Source organism: Oncorhynchus gorbuscha, linkage group LG22 (genome assembly GCF_021184085.1).
Source record: "Oncorhynchus gorbuscha isolate QuinsamMale2020 ecotype Even-year linkage group LG22, OgorEven_v1.0, whole genome shotgun sequence".
Taxonomy (NCBI): Eukaryota; Metazoa; Chordata; class Actinopteri; order Salmoniformes; family Salmonidae; genus Oncorhynchus; species Oncorhynchus gorbuscha.
In genome coordinates this window covers 15713237-15735250 of record NC_060194.1, presented here as the reverse complement: position 1 = coordinate 15735250, position 22014 = coordinate 15713237, and the positions used below count along the sequence as shown (strand labels likewise).

At 43.6% G+C, this 22014-nt stretch overlaps 1 protein-coding gene across 3 annotated transcripts in view; it reads right to left on the bottom strand.

The window, feature by feature from the left end:
- Positions 1 to 13431: 13431 nt before the first annotated feature.
- LOC124009399 (ephrin type-B receptor 1-like) overlaps positions 13432 to 22014 on the bottom strand; it is a 377149-nt gene continuing 368566 nt past the window's right edge. For 2 of the 3 annotated variants that reach the window (XR_006834290.1, XR_006834291.1), the window contains exons 14-17: positions 21199 to 21392; positions 20425 to 20580; positions 16941 to 19620; positions 13432 to 13487 (exon numbers count right to left, since the gene is read on the bottom strand). Coding sequence is in view for 1 of the 3 variants with exons in the window: in XM_046321201.1 (XP_046177157.1) it covers positions 19506 to 19620; positions 20425 to 20580; positions 21199 to 21392 (465 nt within the window). In the remaining 2 variants the exon portion in view is untranslated. Of the gene's footprint in view, positions 13488 to 13510; positions 19621 to 20424; positions 20581 to 21198; positions 21393 to 22014 lie in introns of those variants that run through there. The other variant, XM_046321201.1, reaches the window with a different exon arrangement.

Genomic DNA, 22014 nt, shown 5'->3' with positions numbered 1-22014 from the left:
TTGGGGGTAGTAGCTGTTTAGAAGCCTCTTAGACCTAGACTGGTAGCAGAGAGAGCAGGGTGGCTGGAGTCTTTGACAATTTTTAGGGCCTTCCTCTGACAACACCAGGTCCCGGATGGCAGGAAGCTTGGCCCCGGTGATGTACTAGGCCATACGCACTACCCTCTGTAGTGTCTTGCGGTTGGAGGCCGAGCAGTTGCTATACCAGGCAGTGATGCAGCCCGTCAGGATGCTCTCGATGATGTAGCTGCAAAACCTGTAAGGACCCATGCTAAATTTTTTCAGTCTCCTGAGGAGGAACAGGTTTTGTCATGCCCTCTTCTCGACTGTCTTGGTGTGCTTGGACCATGTTCGTTTGTTGGTGATGTGGACACCAAGGAACTTGAAGCTCTCAACCTGCTCCACTACAGCCCCACCGATGAGAATGGGGGAGAGCTCGGTCTTCCTTTTCCTGTTGTCCACAATCATCTCCTTTGTCTTGATCACGTTGAGGGAGAGGTTGTTGTCCTTCTACCACACGGTCAGGTCTCTGACCACCTCACTATAGGCTGTCTCATTGTAGTTGGTGGTTTTGTCTACCACTGTTGTGTCATTATCAAACTTAATGATGGTGTTGGAGTCATACCTGGCAATGAAGTCATGAGTGAACAGGGAGTAGAGGAGGGGACTGAGCATGCACTCTATATCAGCAGTGCGCAAACCCGAAAGCCAATTCAATCCGGCCAGTGGGAGGTTTTTGTAAAAAAATACAAAATACAATGATTATTGGGTTAAGAAACGAACACAACAGGGCTCTCTTGAACATCTAAAACTAGATAGAAAGTACAGTTGAAGTCGGAAGTTTACATATGGTCATTAAAACTTGATTTTCAACCACTCCACAAATTTCTTGTTAACAAACTATAGTTTTGGCAAGTTGGTTAGGACATCTACTTTGTGCATGACACAAGTCATCTTTTCAACAATTGTTTACAGACAGATTATTTCACTTATAATTCACTGTATCACAATTCCAGTGGGTCAGAAATGTGCATACACTACGTTGACTGTGCCTTTAAACAGCTTGGAAAATTCCAGAAAATTACGTCATGGCTTTAGACTCTTCTGACTCAGGCTAATTGACATAATTTGAGTCAATTGGAGTTGCACTTGTCACGTCTAATCAAGGTGGGTGGAATCAGGCGCAGAGAGCAGCTAGCGATATGAAAGTTTATTCTCCGGTGAACAAGAAACACGGTCAACCCAATACACACAGGGTGAACAATCCAACACAGGATAAAAGACGAACCGGAGAATAAGAACACAAAATACACCGACAGACATAGATGACAAATAAACAATCCCGCACAAAACAAGGACGGGACAATCTACTATATATACAGACACTAATAAACTAAACAACATACAGGTGAAACCAATCAGACAAAACCAACAGATGCACGAAAAGGGATCGGTAGTGGCTAGTAGGACGGTGACGACGACCGCCGAGCACCGCCTGAACGGGCAGGAGAGCCAACCTCGGCGGAAGTCGTGGCAGTACTTGTGGATGTATTTCAAGGCCTACCTTCAAACTCAGTGCCTCTTTGCTTGACATCATGTGAAAATCAAAAGAAATCAGCCAAGAAAATATTGTAGACCTCCACAAGTCTGGATCATCCTTGGGAGCAATTTCCAAATGCCTGAAGGTACCACGTTCATCTGTACAAACAATAGTACGCAAGTATTAACATCATGGGACCAAGCAGCCGTCATACTGCTCAGGAAGGAGACGTGTTCTGTCTCCTAGAGATGAACCTACTTTGGTGCGAAAAGTGCAATTCAATCCCAGAACAACAGCAAAGGACCTAGTGAAGATGCTGGAGGAAACAGGTACAAAATTATCTATATCCACAGTAAAATAAGTCCTATACCGACATAACCTGAAAGGCAACTCAGCAAGGAAGAAGCCACTGCTCCAAAACCGCCATAAAAAAGACAGATTACGGTTTGCTGCTGCACATGGGGACAAAGATTGTACTTTTTGGAGAAATGTCCTTTGGTCTGATGAAACAAAAATAGAACTGTTTGGACATAATGACCATCGTTATGTTTGGAGGAAAAATGGGGAGGCTTGCAAGCCGAAGAACACCATCCCAAACGTGAAGGACGGGGGTGGCACCATCATGTTGTGGGGGTGCTTTGCTGCAAGAGGGACTGGTGCACTTCACAAAATAGATGGCATCATAAGGGAGGAAAATTACGTGGATAAATTGAAGCAACATCTCAAAACATCAGTCAGGAAGTTAAAGCTTGGTCGCAAATGGGTCTTCCAAATGGACATTGACCCCAAGTATACTTTCAAAGTTGTGGCAGGACAACAACGTCAAGGTATTGGAGTGGCCTTCACAAAGCCCTGACCTCAATCCCATATAAAATTTGTGGGCAGAACTGAAAAAGCGTGTGCGAGCAAGGAGGCATACAAACCTGACTCAGTTAACCTGTTACTCCTACCCCCTACTTTTTCGAACATTCTGTTAAAAATCGCGCAACATTTCAGCGCCCTGTTACTCAGGCCAGGAATATAGTATATGCATATGATTAGTATGTGTGGATAGAAAATACTCAGACGTTTATAAAACTGGTTAAATCACTGCTGTGACTATAACAGAACGTGCGTTTCACTGAAAGTGGAAAAATATATCCATCCGCCACTTCAACCCATTGTTATGGGCGAACGACATTAAATAGGGCTGAGGTTGCAGTACCTACAGCTTCCACACGATGTCAACAGTCTTGTCATTTGCCAATTCTTTGTTTCTTGGTCAAACGAACAAGAGACAGGCTTTTTCTTCAGGTCTCCGACCGGATATTTTGGTTGAGAAATAAACGGACATTATTTCCAGACGGACCCCTATAGAAAACACTTCGTCTCGTGATTAATTTGATCGCTTATTAACGTTTACTAATACCTAAAGTTGCATTACAAAAGTATTTCGGAAGTGTTTTGTGAAAGTTTATCGTCGACTTTTTTAATTAAAAAAAATGACGTTACGTTATAAGATGCTATTTTTTTTTTTTATCACACAATCTTCATAGATCGATATCTAGGCTATATATGGACCGATTTAATCGGAAAAAAAGACCCAATAGTGATTATGGGACATCTAGGAGTGCCAACAAAGAAGATGGTCAAAGGTAATTTATGTTTTATATTTTATTTGTGCGGTTTGTGTAGCGCCGACTATGCTAAGTATTTTGTTTACGTCCCCTGCGGGTCTTTTGGGGTGTTACATGCTATCAGATAATAGCTTCTCATGCTTTCGCCAAAAAAGCATTTTAAAAATCTGACCTGTTGCCTGGCTTCACAACGAGTGTAGCTTTAATTCAATACCCTGCATGGGTATTTTAATGAACGTTTGAGTTTTAACTAATACTATTAGCATTTAGCATAGTGCATTTGCATTTCCAGAGCTCTAGATGGGACGCCTGCGTGCCAGGCAAGAGGTTAAACCAGTTCTGTCAGGAACAATGGGCCAAAATTCACCCAACTTATTGTGGGAAGCTTATGAAAGGCTACCCGAAACATTTGACCCAAGATAAACAATTTAAAGGCAACGCTGCCAAATACTAATTGAGTGTATGTAAACTTCGGACCCACTGGGAATGTGATGAAAGAAATAAAAGCTGAAATTAATAATTCTCTCTACTATTATTCTGACATTTCATATTCTTAAAATAATGTGGTGATCCTAACTGACATAAGACAGGGAATTTTTACTATGTATTTGGCTAAGGTGTATGTGAACTTCCGACTTCAACTGTATATAGTAAATATACAACAAATTACACTGTTCAGTCATCTGCCTGACCTAATCAGTCACTTCTGAGGTCATTATATCTCTGCTGAGTTTAAAGAGTATACAAGGGTGAGCAGGTTGGTTTCAGAAGGACCACGGACACATGGCGTGTCATGACGTTGCCCTCTTTGGGTACAGCGAGTACCATCCTCCTCTCTCTGTCTCCTACACACAGGCTGCTGGTCGTAAATTCCTGAGGAGATTATCTCCTCACGGCCACAGTGTAGAGAAAGAGTGAGTTTCCATAGAGTTTCCATAGAGAGAACAAGGGAATTTCTTTCACCTCACAGAACTTGAGATCCGAACAACATTTATGTTCTGGAGAAGGTATAAAAGATTGGTGAAGAATCCAGCTACGAACTGGTCCATTTGGTCCAATTCTGTGAAACTAATGGGAGACAATACGGCCACATTACCATAACGCTGTTTATATAATAGCCTCAGAAATGAGGTTAACATCTAATTGTTGTATAAGATGAATGAGTGAGGATGATACTGTTTGTGAAATTGTGTAATGTGATTTTGGTCTGTTTAATATAGGAAACTCCAATTCCCTTTGGAGTTGAACAAAATCGGAGGACCGCCCATGAGCACAGTTAGGGTCTGGCGTCATGAGACAGCCTTTTTCTGCTCTTCTGAATAAAACCCCCACCTTGAGAATTTCTCAACAGACTTTCTCTCAATTACGAGAGGACAAAGGTTGCAAACCAGCATTCCTCGATAACGAGAGGGCCAAGGTTTGAGTAGATGGCTGAATCTTTTAACCATACAATGTGGTTAAACTCTTAGACTATTGATACCGACAGATTAAGAACAAGTCTTGGATATTAATTACTAGTCTGCAGCTAGGAATTCGATATCATTGAACGTGAAGACCGACAACCGCCGAAACAGCTATTCTATAATGACATGAATGAATGTCACTATCCATTCTAACCACAACAGAGAGAGAGAGAGAGAGAGAGAGAGCGGACAGACTCTCCAACAGAAACAAACTTCTTTTTTTTCCTGAGATCCCGAGGACACACTGAGTGTAAATATATATATTGATTGTAATTGTTCCCGAATGAGTGAGCGTTCATGTGCAAAGGATGAACATTTCAATTGTTATAATTATCAACTTTGTAGTGTCTCATCTCAGTTGACCCCCACTTCCCTTTTGTCCACCAAGCCACGATACCGGTTTATCCCACTAGGGAAACTCCGTTATCATTTCCTTGTAACTATCTACTGTTTGTTTATGCATTTCTGTGAATTACTTAGTTAGTAAATCAATTATTTTAGACAATTGATGTATGGATGACTCGTAGTGAAGACTGGGTTCGTGCAGATAACCAACAATTTACAACGTTTGGAATGAGACTAACGTGAGGTAAAATAAAGAATAAGTAATTAATCAGAAGACTAATTGATCAGATATTAAAATATCTGAAAACTTTGTAATCTGAATATTTTCCTTGGTGCCCCGACTTCCTAGTTAATTACATTTGCCTGATTATATAATCACGAAATGCTAATTACAGAGAATCTTTGATAAAAACTATAAGTCTTAAGTTAATGATAATAAAGACATGACAGTAGTAAAGGAAAAACAGACACTCAGACACATATAGATGCAAAAAAGCACAGGCACACAAGCATACACTCATGATCCCTACCTCTCACACACACACAAACACACACACACACACACACACACACACACACACACACACACACACACACACACACACACACACACACACACACACACACACACACACACACACACACACACACACACACACACACACACACACACACACACACACACACACACACACACACACACACACACACACACAAAACAGAATAACGCATGATACGGTATAGCAACACTGAGTTACAGCCAGTGAAGCTTTAAGAGGTACTCTGAACCAGTGTGAAGGAGCATGGAGGATAGAGATCATTCTATAAACACAGTAACACTTTCTACAGCAAGCCAAAGCACATTTACATCCTACTACTGTAATACAAATATGCCAACAGCTCAGGGAGCCCCAGCAGCTGCCCAGCAGGGGTTGGTGAGGTCACCGGGGACAACACACCATTCGCTATGGATACACTGATACCTTGATCATAATGTATGTTATGTAAAGAAGTTGTGGCTTTGATCGAACCGCGGGATAAAGGCATTGTGGGAAGTCTCTCTTCCTTTCTCTCTGCGTCTCTCTAGTGCCTCTCCCATCTGCATTTTCATCTATCCTCTTTCTCTCTCGCTCTCTCTCTCTGTATTTAACTCTCTTTGCTGCTTCTCTCCCATGTGTGTAGTTAAAATCCACGCTCTCGCTCTCTCTTCTTTCTCATTCTCCTTGTTCTGTTTTTTTTACTCTTTACTCTTATTTTTCTCTCTCGTTTTCTCTTTCTCCCTCCCGCTCTTTTTCTGTCCCTCTCACTCCTCCTCTCTGCAGGAGTGCACCGCCACCGCTGGGCAGCAATCCCTTATTTTTCAGGTGATTGCTCAGGGAATATTGATTAAGGCAAAGATTCACTGCTGAGAAGTCACTTTTTCCAACTTCCTCCCAGTGACTTTAATACTGAATAGAGTAGAGCTGACTCCTTCACTTGTGGATAAACTCTCGGGCACAGATCAAATACATTTCTCCAAGACACAACACACACAAACACACACAAGCACACACAAGCACACACAAGCATTTACATTCACATTTTTGTCATTTATCTGATGCTCTTATCCAGAGCGACTTACAGTTAGCGTATTCATCTTAAGATAGTTAGGTGGGGGCAACGACATATCTCAGTCATAAAGTATGTACATTTTGCCACAATAAAGTAGCTATCGACAATACAGCAAAACAGAGTAGGTGTTTGAACGATTTGTCATCTAACCAAGAGAGTGGTTTGTTAGTTGAATTTTTTTAAATATTGGTTTTGTGCACAAATGCAACATTAGCTCTTATGTACTCTGTCTCATCAAACTAATAGCTGCATATGCCTGATATTGATTTATATTGATTTAAGAGGTTACAGCACAGTATGAATCTGCTAAACCTTCTCATTCCTTCAAGAACACATACATATTCATTTGGGCACACCGTAACAAAAGTTTTGAAATGGAAAAAAGAAACTATCGTTTCTTATTGGCCATCTTCAGGTATCCCTCCTGTTCCAGTCAGTTTTTTTCTCTCGTTTTTCACATAATGAACACGACCCAGATGAGACCAACTGCAGTTTTCTGACAAAGGAAGAAGAATATGCATCAGCACCCCATTCGTCTCACAAGCAAGCACACACGCACACGCACACACACACACACACACACATACAAAAGCCATTGAAGCACATCTAATGTAATGTATTCTTCGTTGTGTTGGGTGCTTATGTCTCTACGTCTCTCTCACTTTAATTACTACAATAAAAAAAGTATCAATTAAAAAACAAAGGCTTCCGAAAAGCCATTCCTCACAAAGCATTTACCCATAGAAAAAGCCATGAAACTTCTTAGATTGACTATTAGTTGAGCTCTAAAACTTCAATTAAGCGGCCCATGTGACCTTGCAATGAGTCTAGATATTTCCTGTGAGAGATGGATGGTGTTCATGTTAGAGGATGGGTTATATCCTGCCATATGATGAAGTGAAGCAATTCTAACCTCTTCAGATTCTTAGCCAATCACAGCCTTGGGAAAGGAGTGGGAGGACACTTTGGATAACTGTCTGAGGTGACATCATATGGTTCGGGAATAATATGAGCCAGTTTTGTAGGTCCATCTGAACACAGACATTATGACTCAACAACCATTCCTGGACCTGACTCCAAGAGCGAGCCACCGACAGACAGTACCAAAAGATATGATCTATTGATTCTGTTTCTTCTTTGCAGTCTCTACGTGGCTGACTATTCAATGCCCCATATATTGAGCATTCGTTTTGTGGCAAAAAAATGTTAAATAATAGTTGAAATTGAAAAGAACGTATTGACGCGTCAAGTGTTGTTTTACATGTCAGTTCACAAACCCGATGCCATGGTATTGGGACATAAAAATCTGATCCCAACTATCCTGAATTTTATGGAGTATAGTTGTCAAACCTCTCGACCTTTTACATTTTACAATTTATACTAGTCATTTTTTAAGCCATGCATGGTCTTTGACTGCCAGACAAACTAATTCGTTCCTTTCTCTTTTCAGTAATTGCCTCTTCCATTTTTGTGGCAGAGCTGCGATGATATTTTTGTTTATTTAGCTACTCTACCTGGGGGTCCACAATGTATATTGTGGACTAGGATTAGGATTAAATGTCAGGAATTGTGAAAAACTGAGTTTAAATGTATTTGGCTCAACTGTACGTAAAACTGCGATAGGGAATTCGCCCGTAGATGGACAGATGTATCCCTCTCCGTTGTTTAAACATACTATCTATTTTACAACTTCTCGGAGCTGAAGAAATCCAGGTTCTTATGAGCAGATTCTAGACCTACTGTATCAAAGGCTTTCTCAATATCTGCTGCAAAGACTATACCTGGTTTCCCTATAGTACCAAAGTGTACCATTATTTCTAGTAGTTGTCTAATATTGTCTCCAATATATCAATATATCTTCCTTTCAAGACTCCTGTCTGATCGTGAAAAATAATGTCCATGAGGACCTTTCTCATTTGATGAGCAATACATTTCGCCAATATTATTGCATCACAACATTGAAGGCTGTGGGGCCTCCAATTTATTTTTGATACTGGATCTTTGTATTTCCCCCCTGGCTCCTGTGCCATTTAAGGGTAATTTCCGATTGAGTTGACAAATGCAGTGTATACCGTGAATGTGGTCTCCGCGAAAGCGGGAACATTGCCTTTAAAACGTGATCGGATTGAATCCCTTCAGGATCACTGTTGTGATATTTTAGGTTCAAAGTAGCAAGTGGCTTTGATATTGTGTTAGCCGGCACAATCCTCTTTAACCCTTTACACTGGTGGGAATTGGCATATATGGATAGGGCTAAATTGAAATGTTTTTTACAGAATACACTTTTAAAATCATATGCATAACCATGGTAGCAATTGTAAAGGTAACAGTTTGGAGATTATGGGAAAATGATGAGACCAACGTTGAGGTCACAACAGTTCACCTGACACAAGACTGAATCCAAACACTACAATGTTGATCTTATGTGCATTTTACATTTACTGAACTTCTCAGCACATTTGTTGATAACGAAATCTGAAAATACTGTGGATACATTCAGTAACATGATAAGAATATTCCTGGAACATGTGTGGTAGGTGCAACATAAGGGTTTGAGTGAGAGGATTAACTGGTGTCTCCAAGTGGACACACATCTCTCCAAAGTACACAGTTCCTAAGTCATTTCAATGCACTTTTATGACTCAAAGAAGAGTCTTCAACACTAAGGTGCTTTTTGGAGCTCTTTTAGCTGTGCCGTTGAGGGACTAGAGCAAGCACACTTGTAGTTGTTTTTGTTTAGGACACAGCCCTGCATCACGCCATCACGCAATTACTGTTGTTGTCTACGCAATTTAAAAACGGTCCATTATAAATCGCCATCTGGGTCAGGTGGGCATCATTTGAAAGCTTGTTCTATTGCCAACATGTCTCGCTTAAAATATACAATATTACAGTTAGGCTTTCTCAAGGCAATTCAGAGAAACGGATCGTTATTTTGGTGTGCATAGAAAGGAGTCCTGAGTGCCTTCAGGTGTTCCACAGTGAATTCTCTTCACAACAGACAAACAGGCTCATTCTGTTCAGAACAACCCAGGGTTTGACGCCATGTCATCTTGTAACTGTACATCACACATAGATCATAAATGTTGACACTGTACATGACATGAGTGTTATGATGTGGAAATGTGACATGCACATTTGGACTCACAGTGTTTGGCCTGCTTGTATGACATCAAAGTGGTATTTATTATCATCCTCAATGTGTCGTCTGTCAAAATACATGGAGCCCTCTTAATTTACAGCATTTCCCCCACTCAGACAACCCAAAATCTGCAAAAGTTACCCAATCAGCGGGAGGGATGGGGGCACCTTCTTGTCGTGCGAGGTGCTTAAGTTCAGAACGGCTGTCAGTCAAAACCCAAACAGCACTGTGAAGCACAGAGCCAGAGCTCTGACGTCATGTATAGCATACAGTATTACTGTACAGCCACTGCGTTCCAATTTAGGCATTTATCAGTGCACAGATCTGCCATTTTCAACCCGAATAAAATAAATGCTAATATCCATTCCCCTTGAATGGGATTTGTGCTAACAGGGTAAACGAAACAGTATGTAATTATTACGTAATGGGGAACTATCCCTTTACGTTGTACAGAACAAAAGCTATTGTCAGTACATTTTGGAATTAAATGATTTCTTCAATGCCTCATCATGTAACAGGTCGCTTTTACACACCCTTTCTCATTTGTTCTTCCTTTCTTGGCAAAATAATCTCTACTAATATCTAACAGGATATTATCAATCAATTACCAACCAATAAAACACTTCATTAACCATATCATTACAGTAGTACAACACATTCATCTGTGTTGGAGCCCGACAGGATTTGATTTGATTTGATTTGATTAGTACACCACATTCATCTGTGTTGGAGCCCGACAGGATCCAGTCTCTGCCAACACACACTACGGTGTGGGCGTGAGTAGGGAGAGCGGGAGAGGCTATTGTACAACACATTCATCTGTGTTGGAGCCCGACAGGATCCAGTCTCTGCCAACACACACTACGGTGTGGGCGTGAGTAGGGAGAGCGGGAGAGGCTATTGTACAACACATTCATCTGTGTTGGAGCCCGACAGGATCCAGTCTCTGCCAACACACACTACGGTGTGGGCGTGAGTAGGGAGAGCGGGAGAGGCTATTTAACCATATCATTACAGTAGTACAACACATTCATCTGTGTTGGAGCCCGACAGGATCCAGTCTCTGCCAACACACACTACGGTGTGGGCGTGAGTAGGGAGAGCGGGAGAGGCTATTGTACAACACATTCATCTGTGTTGGAGCCCGACAGGATCCAGTCTCTGCCAACACACACTACGGTGTGGGCGTGAGTAGGGAGAGCGGGAGAGGCTATTTAACCATATCATTACAGTAGTACAAGACATTCATCTGTGTTGGAGCCCGACAGGATCCAGTCTCTGCCAACACACACTACGGTGTGGGCGTGAGTAGGGAGAGCGGGAGAGGCTATTGTACAACACATTCATCTGTGTTGGAGCCCGACAGGATCCAGTCTCTGCCAACACACACTACGGTGTGGGCGTGAGTAGGGAGAGCGGGAGAGGCTATTGTACAACACATTCATCTGTGTTGGAGCCCGACAGGATCCAGTCTCTGGCAACACACACTACGGTGTGGGCGTGAGTAGGGAGAGCGGGAGAGGCTATTTAACCATATCATTACAGTAGTACAAGACATTCATCTGTGTTGGAGCCCGACAGGATCCAGTCTCTGCCAACACACACTACGGTGTGGGCGTGAGTAGGGAGAGCGGGAGAGGCTATTGTACAACACATTCATCTGTGTTGGAGCCCGACAGGATCCAGTCTCTGCCATTCATCTGTGTTGGAGCACAGGATCCAGTACGGTGTGGGCGTGAGTAGGGAGAGCGGGAGAGGCTATTGTACAACACATTCATCTGTGTTGGAGCCCGACAGGATCCAGTCTCTGCCAACACACACTACGGTGTGGGCGTGAGTAGGGAGAGCGGGAGAGGCTATTTAACCATATCATTACAGTAGTACAAGACATTCATCTGTGTTGGAGCCCGACAGGATCCAGTCTCTGCCAACACACACTACGGTGTGGGCGTGAGTAGGGAGAGCGGGAGAGGCTATTGTACAACACATTCATCTGTGTTGGAGCCCGACAGGATCCAGTCTCTGCCAACACACACTACGGTGTGGGCGTGAGTAGGGAGAGCGGGAGAGGCTATTGTACAACACATTCATCTGTGTTGGAGCCCGACAGGATCCAGTCTCTGCCAACACACACTACGGTGTGGGCGTGAGTAGGGAGAGCGGGAGAGGCTATTTAACCATATCATTACAGTAGTACAAGACATTCATCTGTGTTGGAGCCCGACAGGATCCAGTCTCTGCCAACACACACTACGGTGTGGGCGTGAGTAGGGAGAGCGGGAGAGGCTATTGTACAACACATTCATCTGTGTTGGAGCCCGACAGGATCCAGTCTCTGCCAACACACACTACGGTGTGGGCGTGAGTAGGGAGAGAGCGGGAGAGGCTATTGTACAACACATTCATCTGTGTTGGAGCCCGACAGGATCCAGTCTCTGCCAACACACACTACGGTGTGGGCGTGAGTAGGGAGAGCGGGAGAGGCTATTTAACCATATCATTACAGTAGTACAACACATTCATCTGTGTTGGAGCCCGACAGGATCCAGTCTCTGCCAACACACACTACGGTGTGGGCGTGAGTAGGGAGAGCGGGAGAGGCTATTGTACAACACATTCATCTGTGTTGGAGCCCGACAGGATCCAGTCTCTGCCAACACACACTACGGTGTGGGCGTGAGTAGGGAGAGCGGGAGAGGCTATTGTACAACACATTCATCTGTGTTGGAGCCCGACAGGATCCAGTCTCTGCCAACACACACTACGGTGTGGGCGTGAGTAGGGAGGCTATTTTACGCTAGTTTGTCTAAACATTGTCATTTTTCTCGGCAACGCTCCCGTCTTGATTTCTTAGGAAGTTTCTGTTAATTTAGAGTGACGTCTCGTTTATTAGCGACTTGATGGCTTTTTACAGCGGTGCCATGGTGACAGGAGTGTGTGTGTGAGTGACAAGAAATGACAAGAAATGCTTATTCCACCCCCCCCCCCATTATTCACCAAAGCATTGTACTTCAGCTTCTCAGACTTCTCAGACAGTTTACAACAGTGTAAATACAAAGAAACCAACAATACATTTTCATTTCAAACATTTTATTTATAGAAAATGTTTAATTAACATTACTTCTACGCCGTGCTTCTACACCTGCTTTGCTTGCTGTTTGTGGTTTTAGGCTGGGTTTCTGTACAGCACTTTGTGACATCAGCTGATGTAAGAAGGGCTTTATAAATACTTCTGATTGATTGATTGATTGATTCTCTGTTGTGTTATTGAAGTGGGGAAAAAAAGAAGAAGAATCATAATCTTTCAGAGTCTGGGACCGCCAGTGATTTACTCTTTTTCCAAGGCGTTTATTGAGTGCATTTTTAGTACAATAGTTGTCAGAAAGTTACTGCTTACAAACTCGGACACATACTCGTCATCACGATATACAAGTGGTAGCTATACAGAGAGGGAAACAAAGACAAGAAAACACGCATTCGGTTCCTATGTCCTGTGTGTACCGCAAAGTGAGGTCATCATCCCTGTCGTGCTGTCTTCATCCTTATTGGCTGCCCTTAGCAATGCTGGGTCTGCTGTGTGTGTGTGTGTGTGTGTGTGTGTGTGTGTGTGTGTGTGTGTGTGTGTGTGTGTGTGTGTGTGTGTGTGTGTGTGTGTGTGTGTGTGTGTGTGTGTGTGTGTGTGTGTGTGTGTGTGTGTGTGTGTGTGTGTGTGTGTGTGTGTGTGTGTGTGTGTGTGTGTGTGTGCGTGTGTTTATATGTGTGTCCATTATCTGAAATAGAAGAACACATACAAATAGAGGAATTATTTCCAACTAAAACAATACTTTCTGAAACAGATTTAACTACACAAATATTTATTCAACAGCAATCATCAGTTGAATGGACACACCCAGGCCCACTTTTCAGACAAAGTTGTAACAAATCAAAACAGATGTCATTGTAAAAAATGATTATCAAAGTAATCCACAGATGAATATATATATGTTTTTTTTAGGAGGAGAGAATGGGACAATGACAGCTAATTCTGAAATGGCTCATTATGGAGGGAGTGCTAATTGCTTTTCATGTCACGATTCTATAGTGGAATGCTATTAGAGACAGAATGTTAATACATCCAACATTAGCAAATGGAAAACAAGAAAACTGGGAATCACAGAGTGCTCTGTCATCTCATTCATAGACAGGCATGTTGAATGGCATATACTTGAGACGTGCCTGAATGGAAGCGTAATGGATTGAAATGAGATCCCTCCATTGAATAAACAGACAGCGTTAATCAGAAGAAAGAATGATTAGGTATGCGCAGGGTACTCCGGGCTTGTGTGAATGATGTTGAAAGGGATTTTAAAAGCTAGGTTTCGACCTAAAGAGCTTCATGTATAGGTTGTCATGTACGGTTTATTGAAACAGCTCAGGTGGTCGTAGACTGTAGCTGAATTACAACAATTAGAACCGACCCCAATATACCTTAGTTGATGTATAGTGCTACTGTTTCATAGTCCGTCAACCCCTCCCCCCTCCCCTCTCTTCTCTCACCCCGCTCATGTTCCCAATAGACACCCACTATCAGGTCTCGGCCCACTCTCTCTTCATTATGAGATAGACTGCCGTGCAGTAGCTGTGACAGCGGACTCCTTGGCGTGTGTGTGTGTGTATGCCTGTGTGTGTGTGTGTGTGCTGGCCCCAGACCCATCCATCTCCCTCCTCATGGCTGATCAGACCGCTGTTAGACTGAGGCCCTGAGGCCCCAGCAGGTGGCCTGGTCCCGTGCCTGCATGGGTGCACTGGAGCAGAGAGTCCGAGATGCAGCCATTTCTCAGCCACAGCCAGCTGGGCAGGCCCGGCGAGGCCCAGACCCACATCCAGACCTGGGCCTGAGACAGGTTTTTTACACTCAGGATAAATGAGCTGGAGCCTGGCCATGAGAAGGAGCAAGGGATGGGGGGATAGATGTGAGACAGAAGGGAAAATGAAGGGGTGAGGGGGTTGAGGATACTTAATAATCTGCTAATGGGCTGCGATTGATTTCTAATTTCAGACGCCAAGGTGGGTACCCCAGTCTTAGACATGGAGCCACACCCCTACTAAAGTAAAAACCCATTGCTTGGCACAGGAGTGCAGAAGGCTGGCCAATTCCACAGAGTGGCTAGTAGAACAGCAGTCTACGATATCTGTGTTTGGGGAAACAGCAGTTTGTCATGACCTGACACCTGAGGATGTAGTTACAAGAAAATCGATGCAATGAGAGATTACAACCAGACAAAATCTGGTTAAGTTGTATCGTGTTCCAATATTAGACACTTGCCATAGGCCTACTCTGTAGAAGATCAAACATAGGCATACTTAATTTCCCTCTGCTGTCCCTGGAAGGCTTAATTAATATGGCCAATTCACAGTTAATGAGGATTTTGCTATATCTACAGTGTAACATGGGTTGTTGCCTTCGCATTGATTGCCTACTTTAGTAAAGTGGACATGTCAGTGGGTTGGCGACTACACTTATTCATAATTGTATGTTTTGATCTGATTGGGAATAACCCAATTCCCTTTGGTTTCGACAGAGTTATCAGAGCAGTTCCACCATCTTCAACCAGGTTCCTTCACCTTGCTGTCAGACATAGTTGAGATTCAGTGTGATTGGTGCAAGACCAGACAGCCATCTATTTCTCAGACTACACCACACCAATCACACTGCAATCACAGGCTTCTAGCATACACAAGAGCAGGGCTAGTAGTACAATCAACCCTGTGTACCGAAGCCCTCCAACTCATCATGTCAGCTTCCCCTCCTGGACCACCATTTACTCCATCTTCAGACATACTTCAGAAGGACACTCTCACTCCAACTGCAATAGTATCCGTGTCCTCAGTAGCCACCATCTCAAAAATAAACCTCTTCCGCCAGAGGAGGCTGGAGGGGGGAGTTATAGGAGGACAGGCTCATTAGATGGCTGGAATGGAACGGTATCAAAGATATGGAAACCACGTGTTTGACTCTGTTCCATTCATTCCATTCCAGCCATTACAATGACCCCGTCCCCCTAAAGCTCCTCTCACCAACCTCTTCTGTCTTCCACCAATTGCAATAGAGTGTGTTCCACTTATAAACATTGGGGCAACTACTAACTTCCAAGTGAGGCAAATTTTCACTGAGTCATCCATTGACATCAGTGTACGACTAAGTGAAAATATGACTTGATTGGAAATGAAGATACACCCCGTTATGGACATTTTGTCAAGGATCCCTCCAGAACGGTGTCATTACGCACACCTCGTCTCCATTTCCCGGATTGTAATTGTATAAATGTGCCCATTGGTTTCCATTGGGCAGTCGATTATTGTTCCATTGTCTGTTGATCGTGTGAGTACCTGTGCTGTGTTGTTTTGGCTTTCGTGCCGCTTGTATTGCGCAGATGATTACGGGTCTCGCCCCGGTGTACTTACTCAAGGTACTCCTCGCTCTTTTGTTGGGTTTCAACCCTGTGTTTTGTATATGTGTTTCTTTGGTCTTCTCCCCCTTGCATTTAAACGGCACGCTGTAATTTGGGTAAGAAAAACCACTATTACGTATTCCTGCGCCTGTCTCCTGATCCCTATACCAAAGTGACACATATAAATTAATATTGGCCAACGTAGGTGGAGCAGTCACTAAGCAATACTTACAATTGACATAGCTTTTAGTGTACTAGTAATAGCTGTAAAACTAGCCACTTTAGGTAATAGGTGTGTGGGTGTTGAAGTGCGAGAGGACCTCCTCTCTTTAGGTAACAGGTGTGTGGGGGTTGAAGTGCGAGAGGACCTCCTCTCTTTAGGTAACAGGTGTGTGGGGGTTGAAGTGCGAGAGGACCTCCTCTCTTTAAGGAAACAGGTGTGTGGGGGTTGAAGTGCAAGATGAACTCCTCTCTTTAGGTAACAGGTGTGTGGGGGTTGAAGTGCGAGTTGAACCCCTCCGCGGTGCTATTATTGATTTTGTGTGTGTGCGGAGTGCCTCTGTGAGCTGTTTGTCTGTGTTTATCAAGAGGCGCCTGTTGGCTAAGCCAGACCCAGATATTCACATACACACACACACACACACACACACACACACACACACACACACACACACACACACACACACACACACACACACACACACACACACACACACACACACACACACACACACACACACACACACACACACACACACACACACACACATCAATAGCAGATACAATACATACCGTAGACCTTGGCCAGTAGACGAGACACTATCCACTCTACTTCCCATTCTTGATGGTTCCAATCACTCCAACACAAGCAACAAACAAGAGGAAATAAAGAAAAATACAATCTGTACAAGTAAGTGCTCACCAGCAAGATATGGCATGAATACACTTACATTTAACATGGGCTCTTCAGAGAAGGGACATTTTGTTACTTTTTTTTATCCCTATAGTTGTTTTATACACATCCACAGAAAGAGTCATTTGTACATGGTCCTTTGTACATTTGCTTCCAGCTCAAAATTCATTCAGGATTGTCCATGTGATGACCCCTCAGCATTGGGGAAAGAAACAAAATGGTGTCTTTATGTTTTGTCCTCCAGAGGGCTAGGTGGCGCTGTAGAGAAACTACATTATGAGTCCATCTCCATCACAATCCAGTCCACAAAAACGTCATCTTTGCCAAAAAGGCAAGCAGAGAGAGTTTTGTGCATACATATTCATACAAGTCACCTTCAATATGAAGATTTATTCAGAAGATATATTCATATTTAGTTAGAGATATACATATTTATATATATTCTCAGAATCTGGGTGAGGCCATTTCACTAGTCCTTTGGCAAGGCCATCAGCCCAGACATCCACAGGTAGTGTTAAAGTGAAAACATGGTAGAGAATTTTGTTCCCTGCTTTCATGGTGGAAAAGCAAAACACAATACCAACAAAATGTCAGAGAAGCTCTCCTTTCCAGCCAGTTCAACTTTGGTCGACCTTGAGGAGATCTCAAAAATGTCAAAAGCTTCAAATGAAAAAATATAAGGTGAGAAAAATGTCAAATCAACCAATCACCACTGTATGTCTCTGTATCATTTTCCCGTATGTGTGTATATTGAACATGTCTATTTGCATTCTTTCAATACGCATTTCATACTGCTGCTCCTAGCCAGACCAATGCATCCTCATTTCATACTGCTGCTCCTAGCCAGACCAATGCATCCTCATTTCATACTGCTGCTCCTAGCCAGACCAATGCATCCTCATTTCATACTGCTGCTCCTAGCCAGACCAATGCATCCTCATTTCATACTGCTGCTCCTAGCCAGACCAATGCATCCTCATTTCATACTGCTGCTCCTAGCCAGACCAATGCATCCTCATTTCATACTGCTGCTCCTAGCCAGACCAATGCATCCTCATTTCATACTGCTGCTCCTAGCCAGACCAATGCATCCTCATTTCAGTCTTTGAGGAAGGCTGGGGTCAAATGACAAATCAGGGGCCTTCTGATGACATTGGCTGAATCCCAAATCACTCCCTTCCCCTTGCTCCTTGCTCCTGGCCACGCGCACCTGCGCCATATGCACATTGTACCACAGCTGAGGGAGTGAAAATGATCGAGGGTGTAGGGGCTAATTTAACCCTCTCACAGCCACTTCGACCAAGCCAGAAAGGCTGCAGGCTTCATAGCGAAGTGCTACGGGTCGACGGGTCGGGGGTCATTCGGTGAGGGGTGTAGTCCTATCCCGACACGCACCTCAATATGTTTGGAGAGTGCGTGCCTAGTTATATGCCACATGCATAAAACTATCAGAGCAGGTCCACCATCTGATTTCAAGACACGTAACAGACGAAATACTTCCCAAATGAAATGTGTAACTGTTACTGAGGTTTATATCTTGTAAAATGGCCTAGGGGGATTTGTTCATTTCTCACTGGGCACAGACGTCAGTTCAACATCATTTAAAAAAATATATACATTTGGTTGTTGAGTTGTCAACTAACGTGAATTCAATGTGAAATCAACAAAAAATGTCGCTATGACTTTGGATTTAGGTTCAAAGTTAGCTGAAAAAAAACATGAAATTCCCTCACATTTCGGACTATTTGCAATCAATCCAAATCCAATCAATTTTCCACATTGAATCAATATCATCACATGTATTGTTGAAATTATGTGGGAACAATGTTGATTCAACCCGTTTTTGCCCAGTGGGTTGAATTTCATGCTCGTTTTAGTATCTAAAAGTGAAACATGAATTGCCATGAGTGTGTTCCAAAAGGTGACTGATGTATTCATCCCCTCGCCACTCTCTGGAAGTCAACCTCTGAGCTTCGTCACCAACCCGTGACAACGGAGGGCCCTCTGAACAAATTGGGGGGTGTTTGAGATTCACCGATGATCTTCCTCTTCAAAATGTCTTCCATTTCCTCCTCTCCAGTCTAACATCATCCAGTCAAGACATACATCTGATATTCCCAAAGACTCTCTGAGTCAGTACCACCATACTCTATTACCTCACAGATTAAGATTGAAAAAAAAACAGCCTCCGAACACATTGAACTCTACATCATAACTCAGAATAACTCAGATTAGTGGAAATTGATAGTTAGTCTTCGTCTGGACCCTGGCCTCCTGGGTAATGATGTTTGATTATATGTCCGATGGGATTAGATGAGAATGATAGTCTCGACCCTGGCGCGTTCCGACGGGTCGGGGGTCATTCGGTGAGGGGTGTAGTCCTTTCTGCTGTAGTCCCTGCCAACCCGAATGCTGCCCGCCCCGTGGCATGGCGCCTCCTCCAGTCATGCCACGGCAGTGGGCGACTGGCACTGGCTTATCTGCACCCGCATGGAGGTGACGTTACTGAGGATCTTCTTCTGGTGGCCCCCCAGGGTGACACCTATCCTCAGGAGGTCTCTGGAGAGAGAGAGGCAGGGAGATGGGAAGAGAGGGATGGAAAGAGGGAGGAAATACGTCAGTTTTATGTCTGCAGAAGCAAATACATAAACATGCATTCATATTGGTCTCTAATACATTTACAGATATAACCAAAGCCCCAAATAATTACTTTCAGGACGGTTAGCCACTGGCTGTGAAGGAGAAAACAACAAACACATATTCCATTAACTTTGTCTGCCTCTCAGTGATCAAGCTTTTGTTCTCTTTGATTGACAATTAAAACCATGTCGCTACATTTTAGAAACAACATTTTGAAGCCAGATAGATTTCTTAGGGCCAATATTTGGACAGGATCATTTTAAATGAGATGTGTGTGTACATGCACGCTTGCTCACATGAGTGCGTCTGTTTCTGTGTGTGTGTGTGTGTGTGTGTGTGTGCGTGTGTACGTGTGTGTGTGTGTGTGTGTACGTGTGTTTGTGCATGCATGTACTATACACCTGTGAATGTGTGTGTGTACGCAAGACTACATGCGTGTGAGAGCCTGCATGAGTCTGTGCACATGTGTGACTCACTCAGATGTAATCTGTGTGTGTACATGTGTATGTGTGTTTGTGCATGCATGTACTGTACACCTGTGTGTGTGTGTGTGTGTGTGTGTGTGTGTGTGTGTGTGTGTGTGTGTGTGTGTGTGTGTGTGTGTGTGTGTGTGTGTGTGTGTGTGTGTGTGTGTGTGTGTGTGTGTGTGTGTGTGTGTGTGTGTGTGCGCAAGACTGCATGCGTGTGAGAGCCTGCATGAGTCTGTGCATGTGTGTGACTCACTCAGATGTAATCTGTGCCACCAGTTGCAGGGAGGTGAAGCCAGAGTTGAGGAAGTTATCTCTGTACTGGGTCATCTTGATGGCTCCCAGCCACTCTCCCACTGAACTGAAGGTGTTGAAGTCTGGGATAGAATGATCCAACAGGGTCTGGGAAGGCCTGGAAGAGGAGAGGAAGAGAGACAGAGACAGAGAGAGAGAGAGAGACAGGGACAGAGAGAGAGACAGAGACAGAACGAGAGAGACAGAGAGAGCTTTGATGGTGGTGTGAGGGGAGGTTTTGACTTTGATGTAATATACAGTAATAAGCTCATGTTTATTTCACTTTGAGGAAGTCTGGGTTGTGAAGATGTCTGTTGTTTGTACACGTTCACACTGCAAAGAAACCCTCTGCAGTAGATCGGGTTCAAACTTGAATCTATTACATCTCCGTGTGTGTGCCAATGTGAATTGTGTGTGCAACAACTGTGTGCGTTTGTGTGTATGTGTGTGTTAGTAATTCTGATCGTTCCGAACAGCAAGAATAAGTGAGGGATATGCTTTGATGTAATATAAAGTAATAAACTCATGTTTATTTCAGTTTAAGGAAGTCGGAGTGTGCCTGGGTTGCGAAAGGTGTCTACGTGTGCACCAACCACTGCTTTGAAGTTGATGGGGGGAAAACGTCAAAGTGCTTCGGTATGTGTGAGCGCGGCTGCGTGTGGGTCTCTACGTACCGCATCACAATGCAAAGGTGTGTGTGTAATCCTACATACACATTCATGTATGCTACACTTACACTGCCGGGATGCTGGCCACTTGTTTCAGACTGGCTGGGTTGCGGATCATCTTGTCCAGGGTGTTGACGATGTCAGCGAAGCGTGGCCGCGCGTTACGGTCCTTCTGCCAGCAGTCCAGCATGAGCTGGTGCAGAGCTGAGGGGCAGTCCATGGGAGGGGGCAGCCGGTAGTCCTGCTCTATGGCATTGATCACCTGGGGACGGAGAGGGTGGGCAGAGGGTCACAAGGTAGTCAGTCGGGGTCGTGTCAGAAGGGAGGAGGTAGAAGGTAGTGAGTGGAAGTGGGTCTGATCAGACCGATAAGGTAGATGAGGTCGAATAGAAGACCATTGCCAGACGGGACCATTGAGAAGACATCTGAGGGTCACTAATCACTAAACTTATGATCAAAGGAGGTCAATAATGTGTAGTAAAGCAGTGTGTGAGAAAAAGTGGATGTTTGTAGAGGTCTTTTGTTTCCCTTTTCCTAAAGCCCTTTTCTAAATCACTGTGCCACCGGGCCCTAGTTGCTCTGTCTCATTTTGCGCTATTAAGTGGTTAGTGAGCAATTCACTCAGCGTCTCATTTGTATAAAAAATCATATATATTAAACTTTGGACACGTTATTTTTTGAATGTAAAATTCTCACAAGACAGATCTTGTTTTCGGACACGTGAAGTTTCACATGTACATTTCACACACCTTTCGTCTAAGGTCTAAAGTTCCTCCCGATGTGTTCTCCAGTCTTATAAAACAGTTTAGAAATAGGCTCAGTGCCTTTATCCTCACAAGGTGAGGTATTGAAAGGTATCATTTTGACCCCTATCTTTTGCAGAG